Here is a 26877-nt window from a genome sequence, read left to right on the forward strand (position 1 = left end):
GCTGAGCGGACACTCAACTGTTTGGGCTGATCCACTCATGTAACAACTCCCAGCAGGCGTATCCTCTAGCCCTAGTTTCAACGCCTAGCCCTAATTTCCTACGGGGTAACCCAGGGCATTGCTGAAAAAGCTGATGTAATCTGTGGCTTTTGAGTGCAATACGGAGTACTCTCCTGGATTTCTTCCGATGCTCGGGGCGCGCACTCCCGAATATCACCTGAAGACGGATTGGCTGTCCAAGGTCTTTGAAGGAATGAGGGGCTTTATTGCGAGGTCCATAATCCTAGTCAGGTGTAAGTAATGATATCAGACAAGGTTACCTAGATAAAACCACACCGCAAACCAGGCACCTTTGCTGAGCTCTTATCCGACTTACAATCCTGCTGTCATTGGGAGACAGTGGCTTTACAATACTCACTCTTTGCTTTGAAGTCAAATACTAATAACCATGTGCCTAGGGAGGCGCAACTCCCTCACCACTTCAAGATTTGTGATCAAGAATAGCAAGCACATGCACGACGGGCCATACCAGCAACAACCTGCATACTTCTTGCGGCCATACGGGGTATCCAAGAATTTTTACGCTCCTTTCTCAAAACTCTCCCGAAAGCAGACTGCATAAGGAATAGGCAGGCTCACAATTGCAGCCGGCCCGCCTAGATTTCCCTGGAATGCGGTGAAGGGCAACGGCAAATGTGACATCTTCGATGCCCATTTGCTCCAAGCCCAAGGTGCAAAGTTCTGCAAACTTTTTTTTTGAAGTTACTGGGCACGGTTCGCTCTGACCCCCGAATCGAGGGTTTATGCAGCGCTTATCACCAGATATTATGCCTCCCCTCAACTGTGCAGCCTAATTAGCCCTGTTCTGTGCACACCCGGAGAACTTAGAGGTACACGAAGCGGAGGATGGCAACCCAAGACAGTACGAAGCTGACTTCACACGACTGGTATTCGAACCGGCAAGGAAGCCTTTCTGAGTCTCATTGGGATGCGCCCTCTCTTTTCAAATGGTCGAGCCATGCAGCGCCCTGTGTTGTAGAGAAATGATTAGGCTAGTTCAAATCCCTGGGGAACCTATCGCAAAGCCTGGACTATATAATCAGGGCAAGAATCTTCCGCACTCCTAGAATATCAGGGTCTACCCCATATGCGACCTACTTCCTGCTTGTTCTAGAATACTAGTATGGCGTCCGCGCAGGAAGGCTTGTCGCCCGGAGATTTGTTATCCGATTGCCATACATCAGCTGCTGTGGTAACTCCTGAGCCTGAGCCTAATGCTGAAGAGGATTAGTTACACAACTCCCAGCCGATCGGGATGGGGAGCTGGAATGCAATAGAAGAATACTACCGAAAGGCAATTGATGTCCAAGGTTTGGCGACATTTACCGACAGGCAATGCTCGATGATATTGAACGTCTCCAAAAGCAGGCGGGCTGCTATGCGCGAGGCGAGATTGGTGAACCATATGGTTTTGCTTAAGCCTTCCCTGCTGACTTTCTCACTAGGTAAGAGTATCTATTGCTATTTTCGACACCCACCACCGAATGGCCACGTTCGTTGTTACGAACTCCCAAACCAGGAATCAGCAGGGCGACCTGATATACTCTTCAAATCTATCCGTTGTGAGTGGAGGTTATTTGACCCCCAGGGTTGCCCTTGTGCGGGAGCCTTGAGGACTAGACATTTAAGTATGAGGATGGAAAACTGCTCGGTCAGACACAATCAATATCGGAACGTTTTGCCCCGAAGGCTGCTTCAATGGCCCGTACGAGATCAGTGGTTGTCTTGGAAGGTGAATGCATTAAAAATTATGGGCAAAAGTGCACACTATTTGTGATCATTATTGTCCTGAGGCTCATTGACAGAACCGCTTGGAAAGAGGGCCGTGAGGCGTGCATCCAACACTGGCAATATTTACAAAATTCGAATAAACAGGACTATTATGCCCACCTGAAGCCTATTGGGTTGGTCAGCCAGTTAAATCTTCTGCGAAGGGAAGGTTCTTGTGGATAAGTGCGGAAACAAAAACAGTTCTCGATCCCAGGGATGCTGTTCTGATATACTATAACATCAAGGGACTCATAACGGAACTAGCATTCGTGCTGTGGGATGAGGATGAAGGATGTTTCTCCCGGGGTCTTGTTATTAGTTCTCTGGATACAGAGTAGATGGGTCGATATACTAGGGGTTGAGTTTAATGCAGACGCTACGGAGTAGAGGGGAGCTGTTTGAATGATTTGCAGGCTGAAGTTCGAATACATAACAAGGCTCTGTGGTTCAGCTAGATTGATTCGGATTGGGTATCCGTACATTATTCTAGAAAGGTTAGAGCAAATGAGCATTGAGAAGCAAAAGGTGCCGTATCCAGTCGCCCTGCACACTGTGGCCCGGCTTTTAATCGTGGGAATACCCCGCTTGCTTTCCATCCCGCAGGACTTGAATTGGCGAGGAGGTTAGACCTAAGATTCCAAAGATAGCATGTAAGGCAGGCTGCGCTATTCCAATCAGAATCTTCACCAGCACTGATTCATCCCGGGTTGGCATGGTACCGCCCTCACAGAACTTGCAATAGGCCAAAGAGATTGTGAAGGGCAGATGTAAACCAGCGTCAGAAGTCCTTTTTGGGTGATAACTACTCGCATGCCCTCCAACGGAAGAGGTTCAACCCCAAGAGCCTCTCCTATTTCCACCACAGCGTTGGCAGTGGTGAATTTGAAGTCCTTGATGGTGAAGGGTGTTTAGACACAGAAAGGACGATGGAGGAGTAAAATATAGGTAGTTTTTAGATTGGGTAGTTTGCACTGGAGACATCTGACCAGAGATATGTATAACAGTCCTATCCCAATGCTCTTTCATAATTGTTTCTGCCGTACAGGGAGTATATGTGTTCGGTATTACTATATTAGTACAATAAATGGGTTATTTCTCTATCAGCAAACCTGACATATGTAATTTTTGTAGCTTCAAGGGTGTAGCTTTTCTGGGGAGCAATTGTATCTGGTTTGCCAGCAATGCCCTATGCTATTTTAACTGCTCAAGGGCTGATAACAACGCCCCAAAGTAGTTGCAAGGCCTAAAAATAACCGCGAGAGCCAAGTCATCGTTCAAATCACGTGGATTCTTCGCTTGAGCAGGAACAAAAGTCAAGAAACCAGTGTGCGACGTCAGGGAAACTTTGAAATGGAGCCAGTACGAGATGTAGCATACATGGCTATTGTACCCATCTTTCTGCCTCCCTGCTGTTTACTTTCTCATCACTGAGAGCTACCTCGTGTGCCTTTGAAACCTTGAAAAGTTTCAAGTTGGCAGCTGGCAGCTCTGAACTACGAATACTACAGAGTACGTCAGGCGTTAACCTGAGCAACAAGGATGCTAGGAACAGAACGCTACGCCTATATGTCTGGCTAGGATGAATGCATGCTCTCGCTCTTCTTCTGTCGAGCGTATCGAGATGAAAACATCCTGGCAAAGAAAGTACCATAAGAAAATGAAGTGAAGTGATTGCATTATATATTTTTGTATGTGTTTCTAGCCAGCTAGGGCTTAGATGGCTAGTATTCAAGATGCCAATGTTCAAAAGCAAAATACCAAGCCAAGGAAAGCAGATTTTACCAGTTGGTGATATTCTCATGAGCAAGGGGAAAAAAGTTGGAAACATGTTGGTTCGCTCAACGCGACAGGCAGGCATACTCAGCACCATCAAGGTGGACATCTCTTCCTGCTCTTCCAAGGACTCAATCGAGTCTGCAACCACAAGATGCGAAACATAAGTCAAAAAAGCAAAAAAAAGAAAGCGATGGTCGTACCCTGTTTACATTCATCACATCAACAAGGAAAAGAACAAAATCCAATGAACTCCGGGAAGGCACTGAACGAAAGGACTAGTAACAATTACTGCTTGCTAATAGACACCAGGGAGGAAAAGCGAATTATCTGCAGGACGAAAGGGAGTGTCAAATTAAGGGAATTCGAGACCTCCATGGCTCTACTTCTTTTCTTCCATCTTTCTTCGCTTACCCTTGGGCGCTGGGTCGAGTGGGGTTCGCTTATATGTTATCGTCCGCGTGACGACTTGGCGGACAATGACTGGGCGAGCGCACGAGGAGCAGCGAGACGCATCAAGATATCGAACGTTTGATTCAGCGTGCGAACCAGACACTGGAGATAATAGAGAACGCACTGAAGCGCTTCGTGGAGATTCCGTGACAGGTGAGGCTTTTGCCGACTCTGAACCGCGTAGTGATCGCACGTTGATTGGAGTTCTCGGTGTCCTCGGCGTTCGCGGGGGCTTTTGGACCCTATCCGGTTGTGATCTCGTCGTTGTCGCGGACAATGGAGTTAGGAGAGGAGTGGTCAATGATTTTTGGTGTGTTTGACAGGTGCAAAAATACGGGCTGGTGCTCGTCGATGGGTTGGAAGAAGATGACGAGAAGCTTTTGCTTGTCGAGGGAGCGCTTGCCGACAGCGGGGTCGCGATCATTGGCGTGAGCGTTTTGAGCAAGTCAGTGTACGCGGTTGGAGGCGTTATTGGTGTCTTCAGAGCGTCCTCGTGTTTGATCATCTCAAACTTTGCAGAGAACAATGGGCTGTCATGAAGTTCAGACGGAAAAACCAGCGATTTGGAAGTATCAAGTGGCGCCAACGTTGGCTTCGATGTGACTGGCATGCTGGCGGGAATTTCGAATCGACGTTTATCGAACTCAGAGTGGTCTCTTCGGCCGGTGACCAAGATAGACACGGTCAGGTAACAGAGAGCGATAGGATACTCGAGGAGAAAAAGGAGTGACCACCCGCGGCTTGTATGGAAAATGGTCCCTCACGTATTGCTCAAATTGGAACAGCAGCGGAAGCGATTGATATGTTGTGATTGTCAAACGATACAAAGGCAAATCGACAAGTCACGCATTCACGCTCAGTAAGATGAAGACGGCCGGCGCACTTCAGACTGATGTTGGGTCTTTTTCTCAGCGAAACGCTGAACAGAATGCTGCGGACAGTTGGATGGGCGCGTAACTCCAGCCAATGAACACCCAGTAACCGACAGAGGGGATTTCGGGAACAAGGGCGGTTCTAAGATTAGAATACGCTAGTCCCTTTATGGTATGGTAGTGAGTAGCGGAAAGTTTGTTTGCGGTTGGGGCTTGGGGCGCTTTCGTTTGAGGCAAAGTTAGGGCTAAAATAGGCCCGCTGTTCGGCGCGCTGATTGGACCGACTACGCTGTCCAGGACGATGTTCTGCGGAGGGCGGGCGGTGAATCAACGTGATATCTGCAGGTGCAGCTCAAGAAGGTGCCGAACTATTCCTTGTTAGCTCCCTCTTATTGGCCCCGGAATAGATAGCCCTTCTTGATCCCTCCTGCTCGCTCAAGAGCGGGGGAATGGACTCGATTTTGGGGGAATATCGGCCACACCTACCAAGTTGTGGAAGGAAAAAATAGAACAAGAGGAGTGCTTGTGTAACAAAGAGTGTTGTTTTGCACAAGGGCAAAGTGTGCATGTGATGAACTAAGCCTTGTAATGGAGGGACGAGCTGTGAAGAATCAACTTGAAGATCTAGTTCACATCCGGATATGGTGCCCTTTTTATGTTCGTTTGTTGGTGGATTTGAGACTCTTTCCTCCCAGGAACTCGTTTCCTTTCCCGCCAGGAAATGCATCCCTCGTCTGAAGATATCCTCATATTCAAATTAGCAAATGCCGGTAGAGCTGCCAATCATTCTCTTGAATACATGCGTGCCTGTCGCAAGCTTGTGGGAGAAGGGTGAATGACAGGGGTAGGTATCGCGGTGGGTAGTTCACAACTGCACCTGGAGCGCGCGGTTATCCTGCCTCTTCAACTTCAGCGGTTCTAGAAAACTGAATCGAGTGTGAAGGTCACAAATTGTCCCAGCAACGGTATGTCTAGGCTCCTCAGCAGTCCTCATCAAGGCCTTATTGGCCATGTCTTCTCATGTTTTGCAGAAGTCATTTTTAGCCTCAGTTGTTTCATCCTTCCATGGGGACCGACTAAATCAAAACAGGTTATCAAGAGCAGCCCGTAGGGCATCGCGATTGGATGACGGGGCTTCTGCCTCGTGTCAATGATTCTTCAGACACATTCTAGGATGCTGTTTCACCCTCCAATTACTGCTTTTCAGTTTTCTGGTGTCAAAAAGTTCTACAGCTCCCCACAGTTCTTCAGACTTAAAACCTTCTCCAGTACCCCGTATCCTTATTCTATAATTAAATTCTTCATGCAAGTTCTTCGATCCTACGAAGTCATCTCTGCTGGGCGCTTAACCTATCCAGCATGGTAAAATTGCAGAATCTCGTGATGCCTCCATAGTCTCATTGGTTAGACGAGATCCCTGGTCGTTTTCGGATCCCTGGTCACGGACTTTCAGTGTATATGTAAACAGTTCCTTCTGGGTTGAGGGTGCGCGCCGACCCTTGATTATTTGTTTATCTTCGCTCACACGTGGAATTAACGCTGCCCAACCGTCTCATAGAATGACTAGCCTCAAGAGATATGTGTCTCAGACCTGCTAAATATTGAGATGCTATCTGTGGTATTCTACCTGCTGAAGAGCCGCCGAAAAAGCTTTTCGGCTGATGACACCCTCGGCAAGGTTAGGCGAATCGGAAATTGGGCGTGATAACCCGCTCGAGGGCGCTACATATTGTCTCCTGGGCCATTCATGAGCCTGTTAACCGGCCCCCTATGTTGATACGTCGATTCTCTTCGGCGCAGTGTGCGCGGGATCGCGAGCATATTTAGCAGCCAAGCTTAGACAATCTTCCTCATCGACGTGTCTGACCTGCTGACATACTTGAGACTGGCTTACGAAAGTCCAAGTCCGCTGAAAATAGAAGCGTCAATGGTTATTTGATTTTCGATCGAGTTTTGTTGTTGGTTCCCTAGATGAGCTGTGACGAATGGCCGTGCTTCTCTAACTGTTACCAACTTCGTACCGCCCGCGACCGTTGGGGACTAAGAATATCCTTTCCTTTTTGTTACAACGAACATGTTCCGTTCTGGAGGCGGGTGAGTGGACAGCGACCGGAGTCGATCCCCTCTAATCCGCTTGAATGCATCAAGTGTGCCGTCCATTCGATAGCGGGTTCGAAATAGCACTCGCACTACGTCTGTATTTCGGATTTAGCTACCTCATCTCAGCGTCGTTATTCGGGCTGCAATTGCGGCGAATGACACTGCGTTGCATGGTCAAGAATTCATATTATTAGGTAGCATTGACTATTGAAAGAATAGCCCATAACGTGTGTACAACGGCTGGCGCCCGGATCCTTCAATTATGCGAACCCTTGCCAAAGACGGGCCGACACCGCTGCCAAAATGCACATTCCATATCATATGATGTTTATTAGATTTGCTGGGATCCATCACACGGCGCCTGCCTACTCCGTCCATATGTCACTAGTGTAAGATATGTATCCCATCATCGACATTCCTCTCCCATCGCCCTCACTTAAGAGGACCCGATCAACGGTAGAGAAACTTCCTATCAAGGAAAATGCATTACTCTCCAGAACCTTGAGGATCTTGAATAAGACCCATGGCAACACGTCGCTGTGGAGTTATAAGCTGAAACGACGGTCGTGGCTGGTTCTGTTGGCTTTTTGATATGATCGAGAGAAAGAAGAAAGGAGGCCAAATTTTTTGCTGCGAAAAGTCACTTTTGTAGCTGTGGGTCACGTGGTGTTAATGGAGACATATTTTGCCGGAGCCGAACCTAGCATCAGATAAGTTGTCTTGGCGTCGCCAGCCGAATGGCACCTTACGAACCGTTCCTCAATGCTTTACGGAGTAGCGCATTGACATATCCCAGGCATGTTCTTTCAATCATGACTGCCGAGATTGGGGAATGCTGCCGGGTCCCGGTTCGAATCATACCCCGCAATCTTTGTTCGGGCGTTCACCGATTTCTCTCTATCAGCATTGGAGTGGGTTACACATGCAGCGCATGAAAGAAGACTCAATTTAATGAACATTGAGCATTTCCTGGGAGTCTACTCTGTAATGCGTGAAAATTGACATTGGAGAGCGACCACAAGGTGTCATGAGAGTCTTACAGTGGGTGAACCATACAGGTTTGGTGTTTGATCGAGATACGAGGGATGAGCTTCCCGTGTTTTAAGGGCGTAAATGACCTCATGGCTTTATGCAAAAAAAAAAAAATATTCACAAGGTCACAGGGACTGGCTATTGATATTTTGGTGCTGAGGCCCGATATGAGGTAGCTTTACCAATACTATTGTCCAATAAACTGCCCAAGCATTCCTCCCCAAAGCCTTTGCTTCAGCTTCCTCTCTTTTTCCAGCCTATTCTTCTCTTGCTCCACACCTTTTTCCTGTTTCTCCATGTGCTCCATGAAATTACGGTCCATTTCCTCTCGCTCCTCTTTGCTCATCAGCCCCTTCCCACCATCTGGATGCGTATCTGAGTCGTCTCTGCCTCGGTACTTCAGTTTTGGGCTCGCTGCTCACTTCCAGGACTTGAATAAGCCCATTACATTTTTGGACCAACCAGTTAATATCCCGCATACCATGTCGCCAGTGGGATGGGAGCGCACCATACCCAAGCCAGCAGCCCAAGAGAGCTCCAGCCGCGCACGCATCAGTGTCTGTGTCACCAGCAGCAAGTGTGAGTTCGGTTATTATGTTTTCAAATATCGTTGGATACGGGAGTGCTGCCGTCACCGTGGTTGCTGCTGCGGCGTATGGCGCTTGGCGCATTCCCATGCGTAGACTCAAAATTGCGGCCCCGAGGCACTTATAAACGTAGCCTATTTTCATCGAGTCGTCTAGCTGAAGCTCTTCAAAAGTTTGTGCCTGAACGCGTTTGTTGAATTCCTGTCGGTCGAGCAATTCACCGTCTTCGAATTCTCGCCTCCCGTTCGACTTTAAATTCCCCCAATCCGCCCGACGACATTTCGCCCAGGTGTCAACCCATTGATAAACACATTCGATCACATCGTCGACATCGGACTCGCCCAATATCTCTCGTCTCAAGATGCCCCGTATGAAGCCAGTCGACATGCAGCATGCCAGGGTACGTCTTGGATCCACATGAGTAAAGAAAGCAGTCGCAACGCGACAGGTCTGATCCAAAGAGAACCCAAGGCGCACGATGCCAAGTGGATGAGTGCGCATCAATGAGCCATTAGGTGCGATTTTCCTACCTGAATCGACCCAATGTCTATAGGCAGTCGCAGCGGGATCAGTCAGGTATTCTTTGTCCAGGATCACCTTCAAGTTGTGAGCAGAGATGATCATGGGAACGGAGTTCACAAATGGCTTACTGAGCCAACCGTTTCCCCTAAGCCAAGTGGTGGTCTGTCTAATGCTCGCAGTCCTTGATGGACCCAGATTTTCAATCGCTCCGCCAGGTCATTAGGTGATGTCTTGCCATTGTGATGCAATACTGAAAGAAGAATCAATAAAGCGTGGTCCGTGTCATCTGTCCAAGCACCCTAGGCGTGAAAAAATTGGAAGGTTCAGCCATCCCAGCCCTACATTAAACGATTTATTATACCCAGGGGCCATGTTGATGGCGAATGTACCTTACAGTCTCAAATTTATCTCAAGTCAGTAGTCATCGCACCAACTGAGTTTGGATTGGACATGGCAGTCGTAACGAAAATAGTACACAAGTATGTCTTTTGCTGAAGATTGTTTCTTTTGGGTATGCAAAGTGGAAAAACGCTCTCTGTCCTAGGAAATCGAAACCTCTCAAAGGACGACGAAGTCGATGCTATGTCGTTTAGGCTACTATATTTTGCTTCAGGGTTTGGCGCAGCCTGATCGACCCTCACAGCCGAAACTAGCTTTGTCGAAAAAACAAAAAGCTGCAGCAAGGAGGCTTTTCCAGAGAAGACTCATCTCGCTAGTCAGGGACCTTAGAGTGAATGCTCCGTAGTACGATTGAGGTCTTCTACTTCGGACAGGGTCACGCAGGATTTTTAATCAGCCTTTTTGGCCCAAAGACCATATGAATTTGATGAAAAAAATGCATGAAATAATCTATTTTCATATTCTATCAGTATTTACGAAACCTGCTGGGAGGCAGGTCTTTTATATCAACAGAAAATAAAAATGAGGTACCAAGATCTGTTCCCAACCAATGGCCCACTTTTGATGAGCCATACGAAGTGGTTATACTCCGTATATCTGATCTAATTCCCATTTAAGTGCTTCACTGTGCAAAGAAATCATCTCTTATAATCCCACTCCGATCACACATTCCACGGAATATCCCTCCCATTTCCCACAACGCCAGTGGAGTGTCAAATTCTGCAATCCGTCCCTGGGCCATCACGCAAATACGATCATAGTTGATAATTGTGCGCAGCCGGTGGGCAATGCATAGCAAGGTCTTGCCTTCAAATCCTTGCGCCATTGTCTTTTGGATCTTCTGGTCCGTTTCAAAATCCACAGACGAAGTCGCTTCGTCACACACGATAATACGGGAGTCGCGCACCAGAGCACGGGCAAGGGCCATGAGCTGTCGCTGGCCGAGAGAGAAGTTCAACCCCTCTTCTTCGACAGGAGAGTCAAGATGAATGCGCTGTTGTGGCTGGTTTGCGTCTTTGGCAGTCTTTGCTGGTTCCTGTTCATTGGTTGTGGGTCCCTCTCCGACGAGATCTGCCTTTCGCAGGGCGGACCAGAGCTCAAGGTCGCTGTATTGGTTAAAAGGGTCGAGATTTGATCGAACGGTTCCCCGGAACAGAGTTGGATCTTGAGGAATAATTGCTAATCGCGAACGAAGATCATGAAGGCCAATCGTGGAGATGTCAATACCGTCGACCTCGATACTTCCACCGGAGAGTTCCGTGAGTCGAAATAGAGCGGACATGATGCTGGACTTGCCGGCTCCAGTCCGTCCAACAATTCCGATCCGTTCACCACCCTGTATTTTCATGTTTAAACCTTGAAGAACGAGAGGAAGCCCCTCTCTATATCGCATTTGTACGTTAGAGAAAGTGATTTCCCCCCTTGATGGCCAGGTCTTGTCTAGTTCCCGCATATGAAGGGGTGCTTCCTCCTCCAGTTGGGTCCCGTAATAATGTATTCGTTCTGTAGCGTTCATGTTATTCTCAACTTCAGCCAGCTGGCGCACGGTAAACTGCAGCATTTGGAAGATAGCAAGGATGTAGGAGAGAACCAATCCGGAAATACTAGGCTCGACATCGAATCTCGAAGTAACAACTAGGATCCCCGTAACGAAAACCATGAGACAGCCCACCGCATCTAGTCTAATACTCAACCATCGTTGGTTCGAGAAAGTGAGAAAATATGCGCTATTCATATTATCGATTGCGGCGCGAATTCGCTTAATGAAGTGATCTTGGAGGCCGTATGCTCTGATTGATGCAGTGCCTGAAACAGCTTCGCCAAATTGCGCAAACACAACGGATCGAAGAACGGCTTCGTGCCGTTTCATTTCTCGGGCAGAAGCTCTGTAGAAATTCGCCGCCAGCAGGAAAAGAACAAGAAGCGGAACGAGGGCCACAGCAAACTTTGGTCCTGTTAGCCTTTGGCGATATCAATTGAAGCGGAAACAAAGATACTTACGAAGTGGTAAAAGACAATGATTAGTGCCATGACTGAGATGATCATGGTGAAAGTTAGGTAATATATCCGCATGGCATCACACAGGTCGTTATCCATGGTGTGGATGTCCTTTGAAAAACGATTGGTAATGCGTCCAAGAGGTGTCGTATCGAAAAAGGACATCGGAGCTCTTAGAACTCGTGTCATTGCCTTTTGCAACATGCTCTTACTGGCGTTTGTCCCACTAGTTGTAAGGATCGTAGAGAATCCATACATTAAGATTGCTTGTGAAGCTCCCAAAGCTGCATATATGCCCATATATTCCCCTTGCGGGAGGTTAAATTTATCCGAAGTCCAGTAGGACAACCACAGACTTGTGACGATGTTCGCGCCGTTGCATAGGAGCAGGAAGATGACGATGAGAGGAAAATTAGTAGGCCACCCAAATGATGAGATATATGCCCACCACACTTTCCAACTCACAGAGTCTACAGCTCGCTCCTCCTGCTGCATCAGCATAGCCGGCTGTTTGGAAGATTTCGTCTTCTCGTCTGGCTTTTCTTCCTCTTCTATCTCATCATTTTCCTTTTTCTCATTTTCCTTTTCCTCCTCTTGAGACGTTGTTGCCATCAACCTTTGGAATAACTCGCTGTCACGCATAAGATTATCGAAGGTGTCTACTGACTCTATGCGGCCATCATTCATGAGAATAATTCTATCGCAACGATTAAGAACATGTAGCTGATGCGTCGCTAGGATCCGGCACTTGTCTTTAAGCAAGCCACAAATCGCGTTATCCATAATGTGCCGACCAACATGGGCATCAACAGCTGATAGCGGGTCATCCATCAGAACAAGGTCAGCGTTAAAATAAATAGCCCTAGCGATATTCAATCGCTGCTTCTGTCCGCCGGAAATCGTGATGCCTCGTTCGCCGATTTCTGTTTTGTCGCCAGCCGGAAGCATTTCAAGATCTGCTCGCAAGGCGCACGCCCCAATAACTTCATCGTACCAAACCTTGTCGTATTCTTTGCCAAAGAGGATGTTTTCCTTCAAGGTTGCGTTCTGGATCCATGCATACTGCGGGCAGAACGCTCGTGAGGCACCCATAGTCACTTCGCCACCAGTTAATCTCATATCTCCTGCAAGTGCAGCCAAAAGTGACGTCTTTCCGGAACCTACTGTCCCAATAACGGCAAGAAGCTCGTTTCGACCAGCAGTAAAATTCAAATCGCTAAGCTTGAATGGTTCACTGGGGCTTTTGGTACCGGAATCTGTTCCTTGACCACTCTCCTCCAAAGGCAGTTGAGGCCCGTTGCTGTGATATTTTCCTTTCTTACCCCCTTTTCTGTTGGCTTTCTCGCTCTCGTCTGGATCAGTGGGCAGCCTTTCCCACGTGAATGACGCATCTTCCAGCTCCAGAGCATTGGCCATGGTTTTGTCCCACTTGATATCATCCTTTTGTTCTTCGGCAAGGAGAAATTCTTGAATTCGGCAAATCGCTGTCCAGGCATCTGTTACCTGGCCAATCACCAGAGGAAGCATGTTCAATGGCAAGCGAAGAGTATTGAAAAGCGCCAGAGATGAGAAAATCGGCGCAGGAGTAAGTTCGTGATTCGTGAGGGCATAAGTTATGAAAGCCAACATTGAGGCAAAAACAGGAAGCGACAATGAAACACACAAAATCGCATTGCGAATAGAGAGGACGAACTGAATAGCTGTAATCTCTCGCGTTCGGATATCCTTTAGTCTATCCAAAAAGCTGCTCTCCCAACCAAAGAATTTGACGAACCTGACTGCCTGCAGGATTTCTTGCGTGAGGGATACTCGCTGATCCGTTATTACATTGATGCGCTGACGCCGAATAATCAGCAATCTGATAGAGTAAGTAAGTAATGGCACGCCTAAAATCAGCAATGCATATCCCGAGAGAGCACTGTATCCTATATTGACCAATAGAAGAATAAGGGCGACAATAATAATGATTGGGGATGTCCAGAGCAAATGAAACAATCCAAGAGCTTTGTCAATCCGATCGGTGTCGATACTCATCAGCGCGACAATCTTTCCATTGCTCCATCCGCTTCCATCTCCAGCGATATTAGCAGCAGTCTTTGCCGATATCTTCGGTTTAGATCTCTGTTTTCCAGCCTTCTTTTCGGAAATCTCTCTGATAACTCCATCTCTGGCAGTTTGAAGCTCTGCTTCATCGGATTCGTTTGCTTCACGATGGGGGTTTTCTCTCCCGCCGGCTTTCGCTCTACCAGAGAGCTTTGTCGCCTTTGCAAAAATAGCGTTCACCAGTGCTGCTCGAGACTGACCCCCTACCATCATTCCGTGGAAGAAAAATTGACTCGTAGTCAAGCTCTGGAAAACCTGCATCACACATATGCCGACCGCAATCCCAATTCCCCGTCCAACATGTGGTTCTGGACGGCCTGTGAATTTTGCAATGTATGCATCTGTGGCAAAGGCGATCAAGTACCTTGTTAGGTAAGGGGTAAACGCCTGTAGAAGAGACGAAAAGACTTGGCAAACGCCTCCGAGCCAGAATTCGAATTTGAAGGTCTCATAGATAGCCCAAAGCAGCGGGTAACGGTCCCCACGTTCGACTCGTCTCCTGAACGAGGAATCTAATCTCTCTGATAGGATATCCACTGATCTCTCTGGGTTGACCAGCCAGATATCTTGCAATTCAAGTGGGCGCAAATAGCCCGTCTATGCTAGCAATTAGCGGGGTGTAGAGATATTCGGTTGGAAACTTTCAAGTGGCGTAAATAAATTGAATTCTAAGAAAAGATAAAGGCGCCTCACCATCATCAGCGGGCTCATCCATTGGAATGTTATGAGACTTAAGATTCCAGCCTTGTATTCTCTTGATACCGTTCGCTCTTCTGGTATCGGAGGCGGCTGCCGGAGCCTCAACGGATTGAGTTTTGTATACCATCTTGTTTTTCTTTGAGCCAATGCAGTTGTGTTGTGCCTTTCTTCAATTTTATCGCTGGTTACAGAGCCGGCTGTGCTACTGGAAGCATTTTGCGAATCCTTCTCATCGCTCGACCCGACGAATACCCTTGCAAGTGGTACAGGCTCGGATGATACCAAGGAAGACTGCTGCTCTAAGCGTGATTGCGTTTCCACATCTTTGTCATGTCCTGAAGCAGCCATGCTGGCTGTGCTTCACTGCTCATGCAGTGTCACCTTTCGCAGGAAAAATGAGTTGCTGTGGGCCGATGACGTCAGGACAAACAGCATCATAAACCATTCAGAACAGTCTTATAGAATCAATATCAGAGGAAAGGGTGACAGAGGTAAGGTGAGATTTCAGCATAGTTTCATCCTTTTTTTTTGGTTGATAGCAAAAAGTGAAAAATTTTTTTACCAACTCCTGGCGGCAGTTAATAGTGGCAGCGAGAACACACATTGACTAAGTTATTTAGTTATGCCGCTGTTATTGCTGACAAAATATGCCCCCGGACGCGCATAACTTGGGGCCGACTTGCCGACCAAACCCAAGGTTATGCGCGGTGCGGTTCCACTCTTTTCGCTAACGATCTGTCCCCCATCTGCCACGAATTTCGGTGTAGCGCCCCAATGGCTTCAAGACAGGATGGCTGCTACCAGCAAGGGGCCGGGGCTGTGGCGATTTTCCCCATTGCGCAGACTGGCCCATGGGACACCATCCCAAATATCCAAAAGAACGAGTTCTCGTCGTTAAGCGTCCACTGCACGGAAACTGCTCCTACAATATCTCTATAGCGCGGGGTTCGAACGGACATGACGACGGGCGACGGAGCGACGGACGTGTTGCGTTTTTATGAGGTAACAAACCTGGTTTCAGAGAGAGGAGAGCGGAGGGTTCCATGTGGAGTTTGGGTTGATAAGCAAGTATTGCGATTGGGTCATCGATTGCTCATTGACCCAGCGCTAGTTAGCCGACCCTGAAGCGTTGCTTACACTCTGTACTCCGTAATCCGGTCGAAAAGACGGAAGGAGGAAGCTAGCATGGTTAAAGGGCATGAAGGGGAGCAAACCAGGGCTACAGCTGCATATCACATATATATAAGACGCTCAACAGTTTCATCTCCCACAGCCTGGTTCGTGAACAATCCTCCAGATCTAACCACCCTCCTCTTTCTGAACCCCACCAGTATCGCAAGTCAATCCCAGACAAGCTTCCACCAAGAAGGCCTAGAGCCCGTTTTCCGATAAATGTCGATCCTCCCTTTTCATGGAACAAAAGCCCTTGGGAAGAAGCTCATCTATGCACCACCTAACTACCTTGGGGCGTTGATAATTTTGTCAATATTCATATATCTTAGCCAGCCCTGAAACACACTGTTAACAATGTGATACCATGGATATCTAAGAAAGCCACCAAGCGGGTGAAACAACAAAGCCCCGCAGCGCCAGAACATTTGTTTATCCATCTTCAATCTTGATTTACAAGGTCAAGAGGTCAATACAGCTCAACTTTGCAATACATTGTGTGAGAAAACAAATTATCAGCTCTCAAGGTAATCTGTCACGCTACAAATTAACAGTTAACACTGCCTTCCAATGTTCCAACGCAAGGTCAGTTCGATTTACACTGTAGGAGAACCAAGGAACCCGAACCCAAGAACTACCATGAAAGGTTCAAAACTTTTCATTTGTTTGGGGCATGTATATCATTATATTTCATGAACATCATTCATTGGCCAAAGAAATCCCAATCCTATCCAAACAACAAGTATAGTATACTGGAACCAATAATGCTAGCAGTAAAACACTCGTGGTGTTAGCGAGAGCGCAGGAAGCAGCACGTATTAGCGAACATCACTAACTTTGCTATTCCCTTTGGGCATCAGAGAATATTTATTTCTTTCAGGCTTTGAGCTCTTTCAAGGACTCCTCAATGATGCTTAGAGCCTGTTTCATCTGCTCATCGGTGATCACCAATGGTGGTGCAAACCGAATGATGTTTTGATGAGTTGGTTTAGCCTAAAATCACAAAGTTAGATCTTGATATGATTCCCATGAGTCGAGGCTACTCACCAATAAGCCCTTTTCTTTCATAATCATGCACAGATCCCAGGCAGTGCGGCCTCCCGTCTTGGACTCGTCGACAACAATAGCATTCAACAGGCCACGGCCACGGACCCTTTGGATGATGGGGTTGTTGAGGGCATTGAGACCATCTCGGAATATTTTACCAAATTTCTCGGCACGCTCGGTCATCTTCTCATCACGAATAACCTCCAGTGCTCGATAAGCAACTGCACAGCCCAATGGGTTGCCACCATATGTCGAGCCGTGTGTGCCAGGTTCAATCGTAAGCATAACATCTTTGTGCCCCAGGACGCATGAGACGGGGTACATTCCTCCTGAAATTGCTTTGCCGAGGAGGACCAAGTCTCCCCTGATTCCGCTCCATTCCTGGCAAAGCAGTTTTCCTGTTCTAGCAATACCTGTTTGGATTTCGTCGCAAATGAGGAGAGCATTGTGTTTGTCGCAGAGAGCACGGGCTTCCTGAAGGTAGTCTTCGTCGGGGACCACAATGCCGGCTTCACCTTGGATTGGCTCCACCAAGAAAGCGGCGATCTTAGGGCCAGCGGCCTCGAAGGCCTCACGCAACGCTTGCTTGTCGTTGTATGTGATGGGTTTATCTGTTCCAGGGATTTTACTTCCAATGTTTGGTAAGTAAGGTCCGTAGTTGTCTCTGGACTCAGGGTCCGTGGACATGGAAATGGCAGCAAACTAAGGAGCACAGCCTAGTCAACACCAAAGTTACGCCACAAAGCAAGGGGCTGGGAGTTCACTGACAGTCCGGCCATGGAAATTGTTTTCAACACTCAACACAATGGCTTCATTCTGAGGGATTCCTTTGACCTTATAGCCCCACTTTCTGGCGATTTTGATAGCAGTTTCCACGGCTTCGGCGCCCGTGTTCATCGGGAGAACCATATCATAGCCAAAGTAGTTCGTGACGAATTCTGCAAATCTGGGGAAGACATCATTGTAGAAGGCCCGAGAGCTGAGAGTTAGAGTTGCTGCTTGCTCACACAGAGCCTTGACCAGCTCTGGGTGGCAATGTCCTTGGTTGACGGCAGAGTAGGCGGAGAGGAAATCAAGGTAGTGACGCCCTTCAGGGTCCCAGACCGACACTCCGGATGCACGAGCAAAGACGACAGGGAGCGGATGGTAGTTATGTGCAGCGAACTCGTCTTCGGCAGAGATGGCCGCTTGGGTTGAGGAAGCGTGGTATGCAGACGACATGGTTGGACGGGTAGGGTTGGAACTAAGCAGTGAGAGAGAGGGGGAGCTTCAGGTCTGAATATTGGCTAGGGATGGATCAGAGACAATACAGGGTTGGTGATAGGTGAAGTTCAGGGCTAGGAGAGAGGGGAGGCCAGTCAATGATAGATCGATGGCGGGGTCCGGGGGGGTTTAGCTGGTTTATAGAACTGCAAAAGAGATCAGCAGCTATCCAGTCGTTAGCGAGCTATTTAAGAACTCTACCGAAAGCAAAAAGGACAAATGCAGGATTGCCATCTTCATGTTGAGCCCAAAGCGCAGTATATATACGCAGCATCCAAGCGTGAATCGCTCAGCGGCTCGAAGTCTGGATTCCTTCCGACGGTATCCTTTTCCAGCTAAACCTCTAAGTGCAAGTGGCATCCACCGTCTCTCCACTCGCTACAAGGAACAGAACGTCCGGCTCCGAGCAAAGTCAAAATAACTTTTCGCTGCCCCTCGCAAATCTGGCGGGAGTTGCGAGACGTGTCATTATTGGTCATCTGATTGGAATCCCTCCTGTCCTGTAGGCTTGCCCATCCGGTGAATTTTCCCTTCGCCGGCGGAAGAGCTCTTGGCTCCGGGTACTTGCCACCCCTTTGACATCATTGGCGCACCGCTCCAGAGGGAGACAAGTCAAGTGCGTGCGGGCGGAGATTTGCGACCAACGAGAACTTGCGGAATCAGCGCTCCTCTTCCTTGGGACCTTCGCCGACTTCAAGCGCTTCCTTCGCACGTCCCGCCATGAGCGTGCCTGGGATATGTCGACCTCGTCTGCAGAATTATCGGGCTCGTCCACAGGGACAGACGGAAGGGATCCCGGTCTTGGATCGTCCTTTGAGACGCTGAGACGAAGAGCTCAACGCGTTCATCGCCGCTTTGAACAAAGACCTTCGCGCGATATCCTCCTTTTCCTCGTCGCCTTCAGGATCCTGAATGCCTTGTGTGTCAGGACCTTTTTCCAGCCGGACGAATTCTTCCAGTCATTAGAGCCAGCATGGCAGATAGCATTTGGTAAGGAGAGTGGCGCATGGATTACCTGGGTATACACATCACTTTTAATCAAGACTGCATGGGAGACTAAGGCTGACTGAGCGCGACTTTACACCCTCAGGAATGGAAGCACCACCTCCGATCCTCGATACACCCGTATATTTTCGCGGCCGTGTATTGGGTTGCCGACCAGATAAGTCGTCAGCTACGCCTGTCACCTCTTAGTCGCGCCGATCTCTTAGTCGCTGCCCCGAAATCTGCACAGGGTGTTATTGCTGCTCTGGGAGACTACTATACTTGGAAACTGGCTGGAACGATATACGGGGCGGACAGTTATAATACCCGATGGGCTGTACGTTGTTTGTTCAAGGAATAAATGGCTTGGAAAGCTAATGCGTTTAGCTTTGTTTGAGTGTCCTGAGCCCATGGCAATGGTTTTGCTCGACGCGGACGTTGTCAAACTGTCTCGAGACCACGCTGACAGCTGCTGCGTTGTCTCACTGGCCCTGGCAGTGGAATGTAGCAGAATTTTCCAGCCGTCAGGCACTGGGCCAAGCCAGAAGAATCACCCACGACCGGACTAAATTGCGGTACTGCCTACTACTGGCCGCCTTTGCGTGTATCCTGCGGCCAACGAACCTCATAATCTGGTTCTGCCTGGCAATATTCACTATCTGCAACATTAGTTCCCGCGAAGGGCTTCTGTGTGAGAAGCACGTGGCTCTTGTCTGGGAAGCCTTTTGTTGCGGGTATGTTAACTCATGATAGAACGCAGGGCAGAATAATGTCTAATATTATTTTAGGTTCTCTGTCCTTTCGCTATCCCTGCTGGCAGATCGGATATACTATGGGTCTTGGACGCTACCGCCGTTCAAGTTCCTTTATTTCAATATAGCTCAATCCTTAGCAGTATTCTATGGAAGAAATGATTGGCATTATTACTTGTCGCAAGGATATCCACTCCTGCTAACAACAGCGTTGCCATTCACATTGGCTGGGCTATCGAGTGCTCTTGCTGCTCCTTTCAAGCAATCGGGGGGTCTAGGGGCATCCATCCGACGACAGCTCGGCATTGTTTGTATCGCAATGCCCGCGATTCTCTCCCTGATTTCACATAAAGAAGTTCGTTTCATCTACCCGATTCTTCCTTCTCTCCACATTCTTACAGCAGCCCCCTTGTCCAAATTCTTTGAACCAGCAATCTCCTACACTGCTGGGTCATATCAACCCCGCAGGTTACTGCTTAGCTTCCTCATTCTTGTGAACTTGATGGTCGCGTTTTACACCACAGTGTCGCATGCTTCTGGGCCTTCAAAGGTATTCGAGTACATAAGGCACCAGAGCGAACGGGTTTCTGTTGAAGCCAATATCCAGGGATCCCGACCACAGCCTCCTATTTCCTCCCATTTTTCTGCCCCAGTCAGGCCCGCGCAAGGCCTAACTGTAGGTTTTTTGATGCCATGCCATAGCACTCCGTGGAGATCTCACTTTGTTTTCCCGTCGATTGAAGCCTGGGCTTTGTCCTGCGAACCCCCTGTTAACTTCAACGAATCACAACGTGCAGCATATATTGATGAAGCCGATCAGTTCTATGCCGATCCGTCATCATTCTTACGTACAAACATGGTCGGTGGCCTAAGACACTTCCCCCACACTCCAACCTATCAAGCAAAGCAACCAAGCAAATCTCCCGGCGAAGCCGATGCCACTAGGGACCACAAACACAATTGGCCTGACTACCTCGTGTTCTTTGCCCAACTAGAGCCAACGATCAAGTCCTTGCTCAGGGCATCGTCATACGCTGAATGCTATCGCACTTGGAACACAGCCTGGCACGATGACTGGCGAAGGAAAGGGGACATGATCATCTGGTGTCTGGATCCCGCTGTCCAGCGCGAATGGCGCGAAAAGAACAGACGGGTTCACCTTCACGACGACGGCTGGGAGGCTCTCATGAAGAGTAAAGCAAAGCAGTTCGACAAGATCATCGAGCAGCTGGGAAAAGAAAGCACGGGAGTTTGGAGAGGAGGGAAGAAAGGAAGACGTGGCGGCGGTGGATGGATTCCGACGTTTTCGCTGCCTATGAGCTGGAGTCGGAAGTCAAGGAACTCCTTCACCATGACTTTACCCTGGGAGGGGAGCGTGCGTTCGCGTCGATGGTCGTGGCCTTGGGAGAAGAGCCGAAAACCGTCCTGGTCTCAAGTCATGAAGGCGTGGTACGATAAGATTGTCAGTGACAAGTCGGAGCCAGAGTCATCGGATCTGTGGTCTTGATGACCAAGGGAACATTTTGATAACACTTCTCCTTTCATTTTCTTTTCTTTTCCTTTCTTTTCTTTTTTTTTTCCGCTTCTCATTTCAAATGTATGTACATACATATATACCAACATTTTGATGCCCACTTTATTCAACTTGGCGCCCGTGTCTGCGATGCCTCATGTCAAAACAAATGAAATAGGAATTAGGCGGGTCCCGATCCAATGCTACACCATCGTCATCCTGATTAAATATACCTTCGGCGATGCTCATGGGCTGATAGGAAAGAGGGCCCAGAGCTGAACAAAAAGGGAATGCGAAAAAGATAAGTATTAACATTGAAGCCAAAAGGGACAGGGAGGGAAAAAAATACCAGTTAGGGATTCAATTATCAAAACAAAATGGAAACAAAAGGAGAGTTTTAAAGGAGGAAAGGGATTAAAAATGAGTATGGGTATCACATCTTAAGAAAAGAATTGAAGGCGATGGCTTCACGCGGACGAGAAGCCGGAGCGGGAAGGAGATCCGGAGATGATTCCCAAAAAAAGAGCCAACTCAACTATTCTCTCCACCACCATGAAGTAAAGCAACCATGAGGCGGCTTATACATTGAAAGGAGGCAAATATCTTCATCAAAATAGTAATTATGAATCAAAAAAAAAAAGAAAAGAAAAGAAAATATGCCAAAAGGACCGGAAAATACTAACCAATCACCGCCAAGAAGGGAATGGGAAAGTTACAATATGTGAGAAAGAAAAACATAAGCAGAAGGAAAGTCCCAATGTCTTCATTCAATTTGCCCTTCGACCTTGTTCATTCTTTACCCGTATCTAGCACTTAAACTAGCGAACACATCAGGACTATGTCGTCCACTCTGTGCCCGGCCGATGTCCATACTCTCCTGGCTCATATGCGTTCGGATATAAGTTGGGTTCGCAGGCTGAGAATTGGCATCGCTCCCGAGTGGATTGTTTGTTAAACCTGTATTTGCGTTTGACGAGGTGAAAAAAGGGTTTCGACTCCCGGTAGTAGACGGCTGAGGTGGCTGAGGCGAGTTTGCTTGGTTGCTTGAAGGTAAGGGAAAGGGATTTGTTGATTGCTGGGTTTGGGGAACGACAGTATCAGGTTGAGATTGCGGTTGGGGTTGTTCAGGAATAGTTGGAGGAGGTTTGGAAAAGTTATAGAGAGCGAGGATGCTGGACTTATCCATCCGGTTAGGTTGTTGTGGTTGAAAGTATTGCTGTTGTTGCTGGGCGTATGGATTCTGGAAGAATGGCATATTTGTCGAATGTACTGGTGTGATTGGAGCACTTTGGGGAAACGGTGGCGGTTGTTGATGTTGCGGGGGGTTATCAAAGGAAGAGGTGGACATCATTGGCATAGTATTAGCATGCTGGAGCTGAAATACTTCAGATGTACTGCTGGTTTGTGCAGGCTGTCGTAGATCGGGAAGCTGAAGTTGGAAGTTGTTTGGGGGTGCTGCTTGGGAAAAGAATGGATTCGTTGGGGATAGATTCTGTGATTGAGACGGATAAACAGCACCAGCTACACCGTCAACGGCTGAAGAACTTTGGAAAAATGGATTGTAACTGCCGTTTAAGCTACCGGGAGATACAGCAAAGCCGCTCTGAGATGCCATCGTAACCGGAGGCGTCATAGACTGCTGATAGTGCCGGTAGGTAGCTTGACCCTGCTGGCTGGGATACCCCCCAGTCATGTTTGGAAACAAAGGCTGAGACACTTGTAGATTTTGGAAGGACTGCTCGAGCGTTTGTGTTGGATTTTGTTGCGATGGAGGAACACCGAAGGGATTATAAGAAGCGAGCTTTCTTGCGGCCGCTTCATCAGAACTGCTCGTTGTGCTATGCGATTCTCGACGATTAATCGATATTCCAGCAGAGCTTCGCGATGATGAAGACCCCACTTTATCAAATGGATTGCTCGAGCCGGCTGGGTCATATGAATCGGAAAACTTGGCGCTTGTGGGCGTTTTCAAGACCGGTGTACGGGATCGGGAAGTAGATCCATTTCCTTCCCCCAGTCTCACTAATGCATCGATCGTCTTTTCAACGTCGCCATTTAAACCTTTGAGAATCGTTGCATTCCGCTTATCATCAGGGAACCCCATATTTCGTAACACAGCTAGTTTGGATTCAAGAGAGCCACTTGGATCGTTGAAACTGAATCCCAGCGAACGGGATGGCTTGTTGCTGTGTAGCGTCGAATTTTGAGAGATGGAGCCGAAAGATTCACGGCGGGGAGACGACTTATTGGATCCAGAGTGTGAGGAGGACGATCGGAAGCCAAACCCAAACCTTTTGCTTGGCTTCGGAGGCAGCGGTGGAGGAGAGTCTTCGACGTGCTTCGTAACATAGCTCGGATCCTCCCGGCTGGGGATCTTGGGCTTTCCGTCCTCGAGGACCTTGGATTCGTATTTCTTGCGAATGAAACGCTCCATTGCCGGATCAACCTCGTCGGCATCTATCGGTATCGGCGGCTTGATATGTTTTGGATTGTACACCTTGTTCACTACCGCGTTGCCATTTCTTTTCATATTCTTTAACGTGGTATCAGCAATTTATCTCGACAAGACCAGCGAGAAATCAACTCACATCCACTTGATCTTGAGACCAGGTATCCATGCTTAATGATTTCACTTTGGAAATATGGGTTCCGAGCTTGCGATGAAGGCCTGCACAGCGCATACATAGGAAGATCCCAAGCTGTTGTTACCTCGAAGACGACACGTTAGCAATTGCTCGCCACGGATGATCTATTTCGAAAGACTTTGGACTTTGTAGCGTGCGGGTTGGTTCTGGGAGGACAGGGAGGTAAGACGAGTAGAGAGCGTTATGTACTCACGTTCCAGCTTGCCCATGCTAGCGTCAATCATCGGCCGAATGTTAGCTCAAGTCCATTGTTTGGTGACTGTTGTGATGTATGGTCGCGGAAGGAAAGCGTACCAGGATTACGCGCCTCACAGTCTGCGCAGCGGTCATTTCCGGGGACACTTCTTATGAGTTCCTGTAGGGTTCTCTCATGACGAGCCTGCTGGCGCTTGCTCAATGCTGAAGACATTTTCAGTCCAGCAAGGCGGAGATGGGGGGGGGATGTTGGCGTGATGGTCTTCGGTGCGAGGAAGTCAGTCTCCTGAACAGGCTAATTATTTAGGTTTTTGGGAAAGGGACAGGCGCAAGGTTCAAAGAAAGTTCACAGCTGTTCAGATACTGGGTTGATTGGATAAACAGCTGCATTTCACAGTCCTGCACCCATCTTAGCTGATTTCGCAACCATCTGTGATTTTCGTCGGATGTTGAGTGGTGTTAGGAGGTGAAGTTGACCAATTGCTGACATTCGCCAGACTACGCCACTCTTGGAGAGTCCAGGCGCTGTCAGTCTGAGCTTGGCGCAACTAGGCGGGCATCAAAAAAGCACCTGTTTGCCATCTGGAACTTTGGAATTAATTTGAGCATGGTGACGGAGATTATTATATTGTCTTCTATGGCTGAGTGACATATATATGTTATTGTTCCATGGTCCTGTACCAGACCTCACTCTGCTGTTCCTGGCCGGAAAACTAAGCTCTGTGGCATTGAACCATGGTTACTCCAGGTTGATGGGCCGCCTCACAAGGGCTTGGTGCTCTTACAAGTGCAACAGAACACTGAGCTTCTACACCCAGACATATACCGGATTAAGCATGCAAAGGCCACTTCCGCATTAACTAGAGAATGTGGGTCAATGATAATCAAAGCCCTTTTTGGCCATCAACCCGGTCTCAGCGACGGCTTAGGTCCACCCAAGCCCGACCAATCTCGATATGAACTAGTAATTTTGACACTTGATTAACAGACTATACTTCACTCTACATTCATGACCAAACAACAGTAATCGAAAGCCATAGTACTCGCGTGGTGTGTTTGACTGAACCCCGCCGGGTTTCAAATCCTAATATCTCTATCTTGATGAAAGTTGCTCAGTTATCCGGATGTAGAAAAGGCACCCTCTCTCAGACGATCTGTCAATTTCCAACGGCCCGTTACCACTGTACTGGAAATAAGCAATCCCTAGGCCCAAGGGCTTGGACTTGGGCCCGGAGTACATACCGCAACATCTTGCAGATGGCAGCCACGGAGATCCGTCCCAGTTTCGTGTTGTTGAAGGCGAGAGTCTGCCGCTTGCACATGCAAAAAACCTTTTTGGGGTAGGTTCTCTTCTCGGCACCGATATGGAACTCGATATTGACACCCCGATCGCCGTCAGTGGCCCCAGTTCCCTGCACATTTGTATGCCGAATGAGATGATCTGGTTGGTTCATTCTCTTGAGATACAGAGTACGGAGTAGGTAAGATCGGTATCGATCTTACCCATTCTTGGCTTGGCCGCGTATTTTGTATTACACCCTCGCATGTATTAATCACTCCATTGCCGTAGCTTGGATGACTGCCAACGAACAGGCGGGACGGTGAGATTCTTGATTCTCTGGACACTACTCCGTATTGATGCTTGCTTTTAGTGACTACTTGATGCCCAGAGACGCACAGAGGATCAAAATGGTGAACCATTTACATGTCCCTTTCAAATAAGGGAAAATGGAAGTTGACCCAACCGGCTCGTAGGTTCGCCTATACACATAGCCCAGAACAATGTCAAGGGAACTTCTGTTATATGATAGTTACTCTGCTGTCGCTGCATGCGTACCAACTCATGAGGTATGTTCCCATGTCATATGGTCATTATCTGTCAGCTAACTTTCTCAAACAGGAGAGCTACCAATTAAGTCCAATAACTACAGCCTTGGGCCTTTCTTTTTTCCCTCAATGGGTTTATTCTGTGGTCGGCTGTCCAGTTATACATAAGTTGGCGTTGTGGTTAATGCTCCAACGACTCACAAAAGCACTTGCATCAGTGACTCTGACTGGCCATGGCCATGCTCTGGCTCAGGAAATGATTGTTTTCGGCTCTCATCGGTCCCTTGGACACAGTCACCCCATTAGGCTCTCTTATCCGTTGGCCGCTCTTATCCAGTTGTCCGTTGAGACGGTGGGCATATTCCCCGCTCATAAAGCGCTGGCTAAGCGGAAGATACTGGCTGTATACATATATATAAATAAAAAAAGAAACTGGCCTACTCTTTTCGAGAACTGATATTGATTACTGACTTTTGACGCAATATCTTCGTGCGACTTTCTAGTATGGGTGTACTCTATTTCTTTCCCTTCTCCGAGGGCTTTTTTGACGACAATTTGACTTGCCATGTTGCAACCAGACAAGGCTAAGATGCTACTCCCCTATTAACAGCCTATCTACATGCGAATTCCTAGTCGACTATTATGCCCTCCCGGCATCCTTCTCTTTCAAATTTCTCCAGGCTTGCATATCAATATAATGCCTCTCGATCATCCAGATTGCTCGCTCTCAAGTCATCACCACGCTGCTTATCTGAATCTCCTTTTTGTTGAAAAGCTAACCACATTCTTCTACAACCTTAAGCTGCCGTGTGATTAAGTATGCATCTCAGCAACCTTGCCATCGCCACCCTCTTTATGACAGGGGCATTTTCGGAGTGTCGATCCCCTTGGGGAAAGAGTTGTGAATATGTTAGCATTTCGTTATGGTATAGTTAGACCAAACGCCGAGCTTCTCAAAAAGGATACAAATGGCTGGTATCTGGTGGGGGGGTTACAAAAGACGAGGGTATCAGCGATTATTGCTATGACGATCATCTGAACTTTTGCGATTACTGCTCCCACTATGGCGATCAGTGCTTCATTGGCTGCAAGAGGCTATGGTGTTGCAACTAA

The 26877-nt window shown here is 48.1% G+C and overlaps 8 protein-coding genes across 8 annotated transcripts; 1 reads left to right on the forward strand and 7 right to left on the reverse strand.

Annotated features, from left to right (window-relative positions):
• Nucleotides 1–3985: 3985 nt before the first annotated feature.
• D8B26_004270 (uncharacterized protein) lies at nucleotides 3986–4666 on the reverse strand (the record flags this gene model as incomplete). Its single annotated transcript, XM_003065081.2, has 1 exon — nucleotides 3986–4666. The coding sequence occupies one exon, from the start codon at nucleotides 4664–4666 to the stop codon at nucleotides 3986–3988; it is 681 nt and encodes a 226-aa protein (XP_003065127.2).
• Nucleotides 4667–5280: 614 nt separating this feature from the next.
• On the reverse strand, nucleotides 5281–5655 carry D8B26_004271 (uncharacterized protein; the record flags this gene model as incomplete). The annotated part of the gene is made up of 1 exon (XM_066124435.1): nucleotides 5281–5655. One exon carries the CDS (start codon nucleotides 5653–5655, stop codon nucleotides 5281–5283), a length of 375 nt encoding a protein of 124 aa, XP_065980516.1.
• A 2716-nt stretch (nucleotides 5656–8371) lies between these two features.
• On the reverse strand, nucleotides 8372–9271 carry D8B26_004272 (uncharacterized protein; the record flags this gene model as incomplete). Its single annotated transcript, XM_066124436.1, has 1 exon — nucleotides 8372–9271. The coding sequence occupies one exon, from the start codon at nucleotides 9269–9271 to the stop codon at nucleotides 8372–8374; it is 900 nt and encodes a 299-aa protein (XP_065980517.1).
• An 872-nt stretch (nucleotides 9272–10143) lies between these two features.
• Nucleotides 10144–14716, reverse strand: D8B26_004273 (uncharacterized protein; the record flags this gene model as incomplete). The annotated part of the gene is made up of 3 exons (XM_003065082.2): nucleotides 10144–11513; nucleotides 11570–14266; nucleotides 14363–14716. 3 exons carry the CDS (start codon nucleotides 14714–14716, stop codon nucleotides 10191–10193), a joined length of 4374 nt encoding a protein of 1457 aa, XP_003065128.2. The 3' UTR covers nucleotides 10144–10190.
• Nucleotides 14717–16205: 1489 nt separating this feature from the next.
• CAR2 (ornithine aminotransferase) lies at nucleotides 16206–18221 on the reverse strand. The gene is made up of 5 exons (XM_003065083.2): nucleotides 18050–18221; nucleotides 17354–17994; nucleotides 16586–17287; nucleotides 16375–16531; nucleotides 16206–16305 (listed from the first exon to the last, which is right to left on the reverse strand). The coding sequence occupies exons 2-4, from the start codon at nucleotides 17804–17806 to the stop codon at nucleotides 16415–16417; spliced, it is 1272 nt and encodes a 423-aa protein (XP_003065129.2). The 5' UTR covers nucleotides 17807–17994; nucleotides 18050–18221; the 3' UTR covers nucleotides 16206–16305; nucleotides 16375–16414.
• Nucleotides 18222–18585: 364 nt separating this feature from the next.
• GPI10 (glycosylphosphatidylinositol anchor biosynthesis) lies at nucleotides 18586–21091 on the forward strand (the record flags this gene model as incomplete). Its single annotated transcript, XM_003065084.2, has 4 exons — nucleotides 18586–18867; nucleotides 18939–19169; nucleotides 19220–19566; nucleotides 19621–21091. The coding sequence occupies 4 exons, from the start codon at nucleotides 18586–18588 to the stop codon at nucleotides 21089–21091; spliced, it is 2331 nt and encodes a 776-aa protein (XP_003065130.1).
• D8B26_004276 (uncharacterized protein) lies at nucleotides 19810–24376 on the reverse strand. The gene is made up of 4 exons (XM_003065085.2): nucleotides 24037–24376; nucleotides 23936–23952; nucleotides 23686–23796; nucleotides 19810–23630 (listed from the first exon to the last, which is right to left on the reverse strand). The coding sequence occupies exons 1-4, from the start codon at nucleotides 24149–24151 to the stop codon at nucleotides 21894–21896; spliced, it is 1980 nt and encodes a 659-aa protein (XP_003065131.2). The 5' UTR covers nucleotides 24152–24376; the 3' UTR covers nucleotides 19810–21893.
• Nucleotides 24377–25978: 1602 nt separating this feature from the next.
• D8B26_004277 (uncharacterized protein) lies at nucleotides 25979–26331 on the reverse strand (the record flags this gene model as incomplete). The annotated part of the gene is made up of 2 exons (XM_066124437.1): nucleotides 25979–26161; nucleotides 26236–26331. The coding sequence occupies 2 exons, from the start codon at nucleotides 26329–26331 to the stop codon at nucleotides 25979–25981; spliced, it is 279 nt and encodes a 92-aa protein (XP_065980518.1).
• Nucleotides 26332–26877: the final 546 nt, after the last annotated feature.

This window comes from Coccidioides posadasii, chromosome 2 (genome assembly GCF_018416015.2).
Source record: "Coccidioides posadasii str. Silveira chromosome 2, complete sequence".
NCBI lineage: Eukaryota > Fungi > Ascomycota > Eurotiomycetes > Onygenales > Onygenaceae > Coccidioides > Coccidioides posadasii.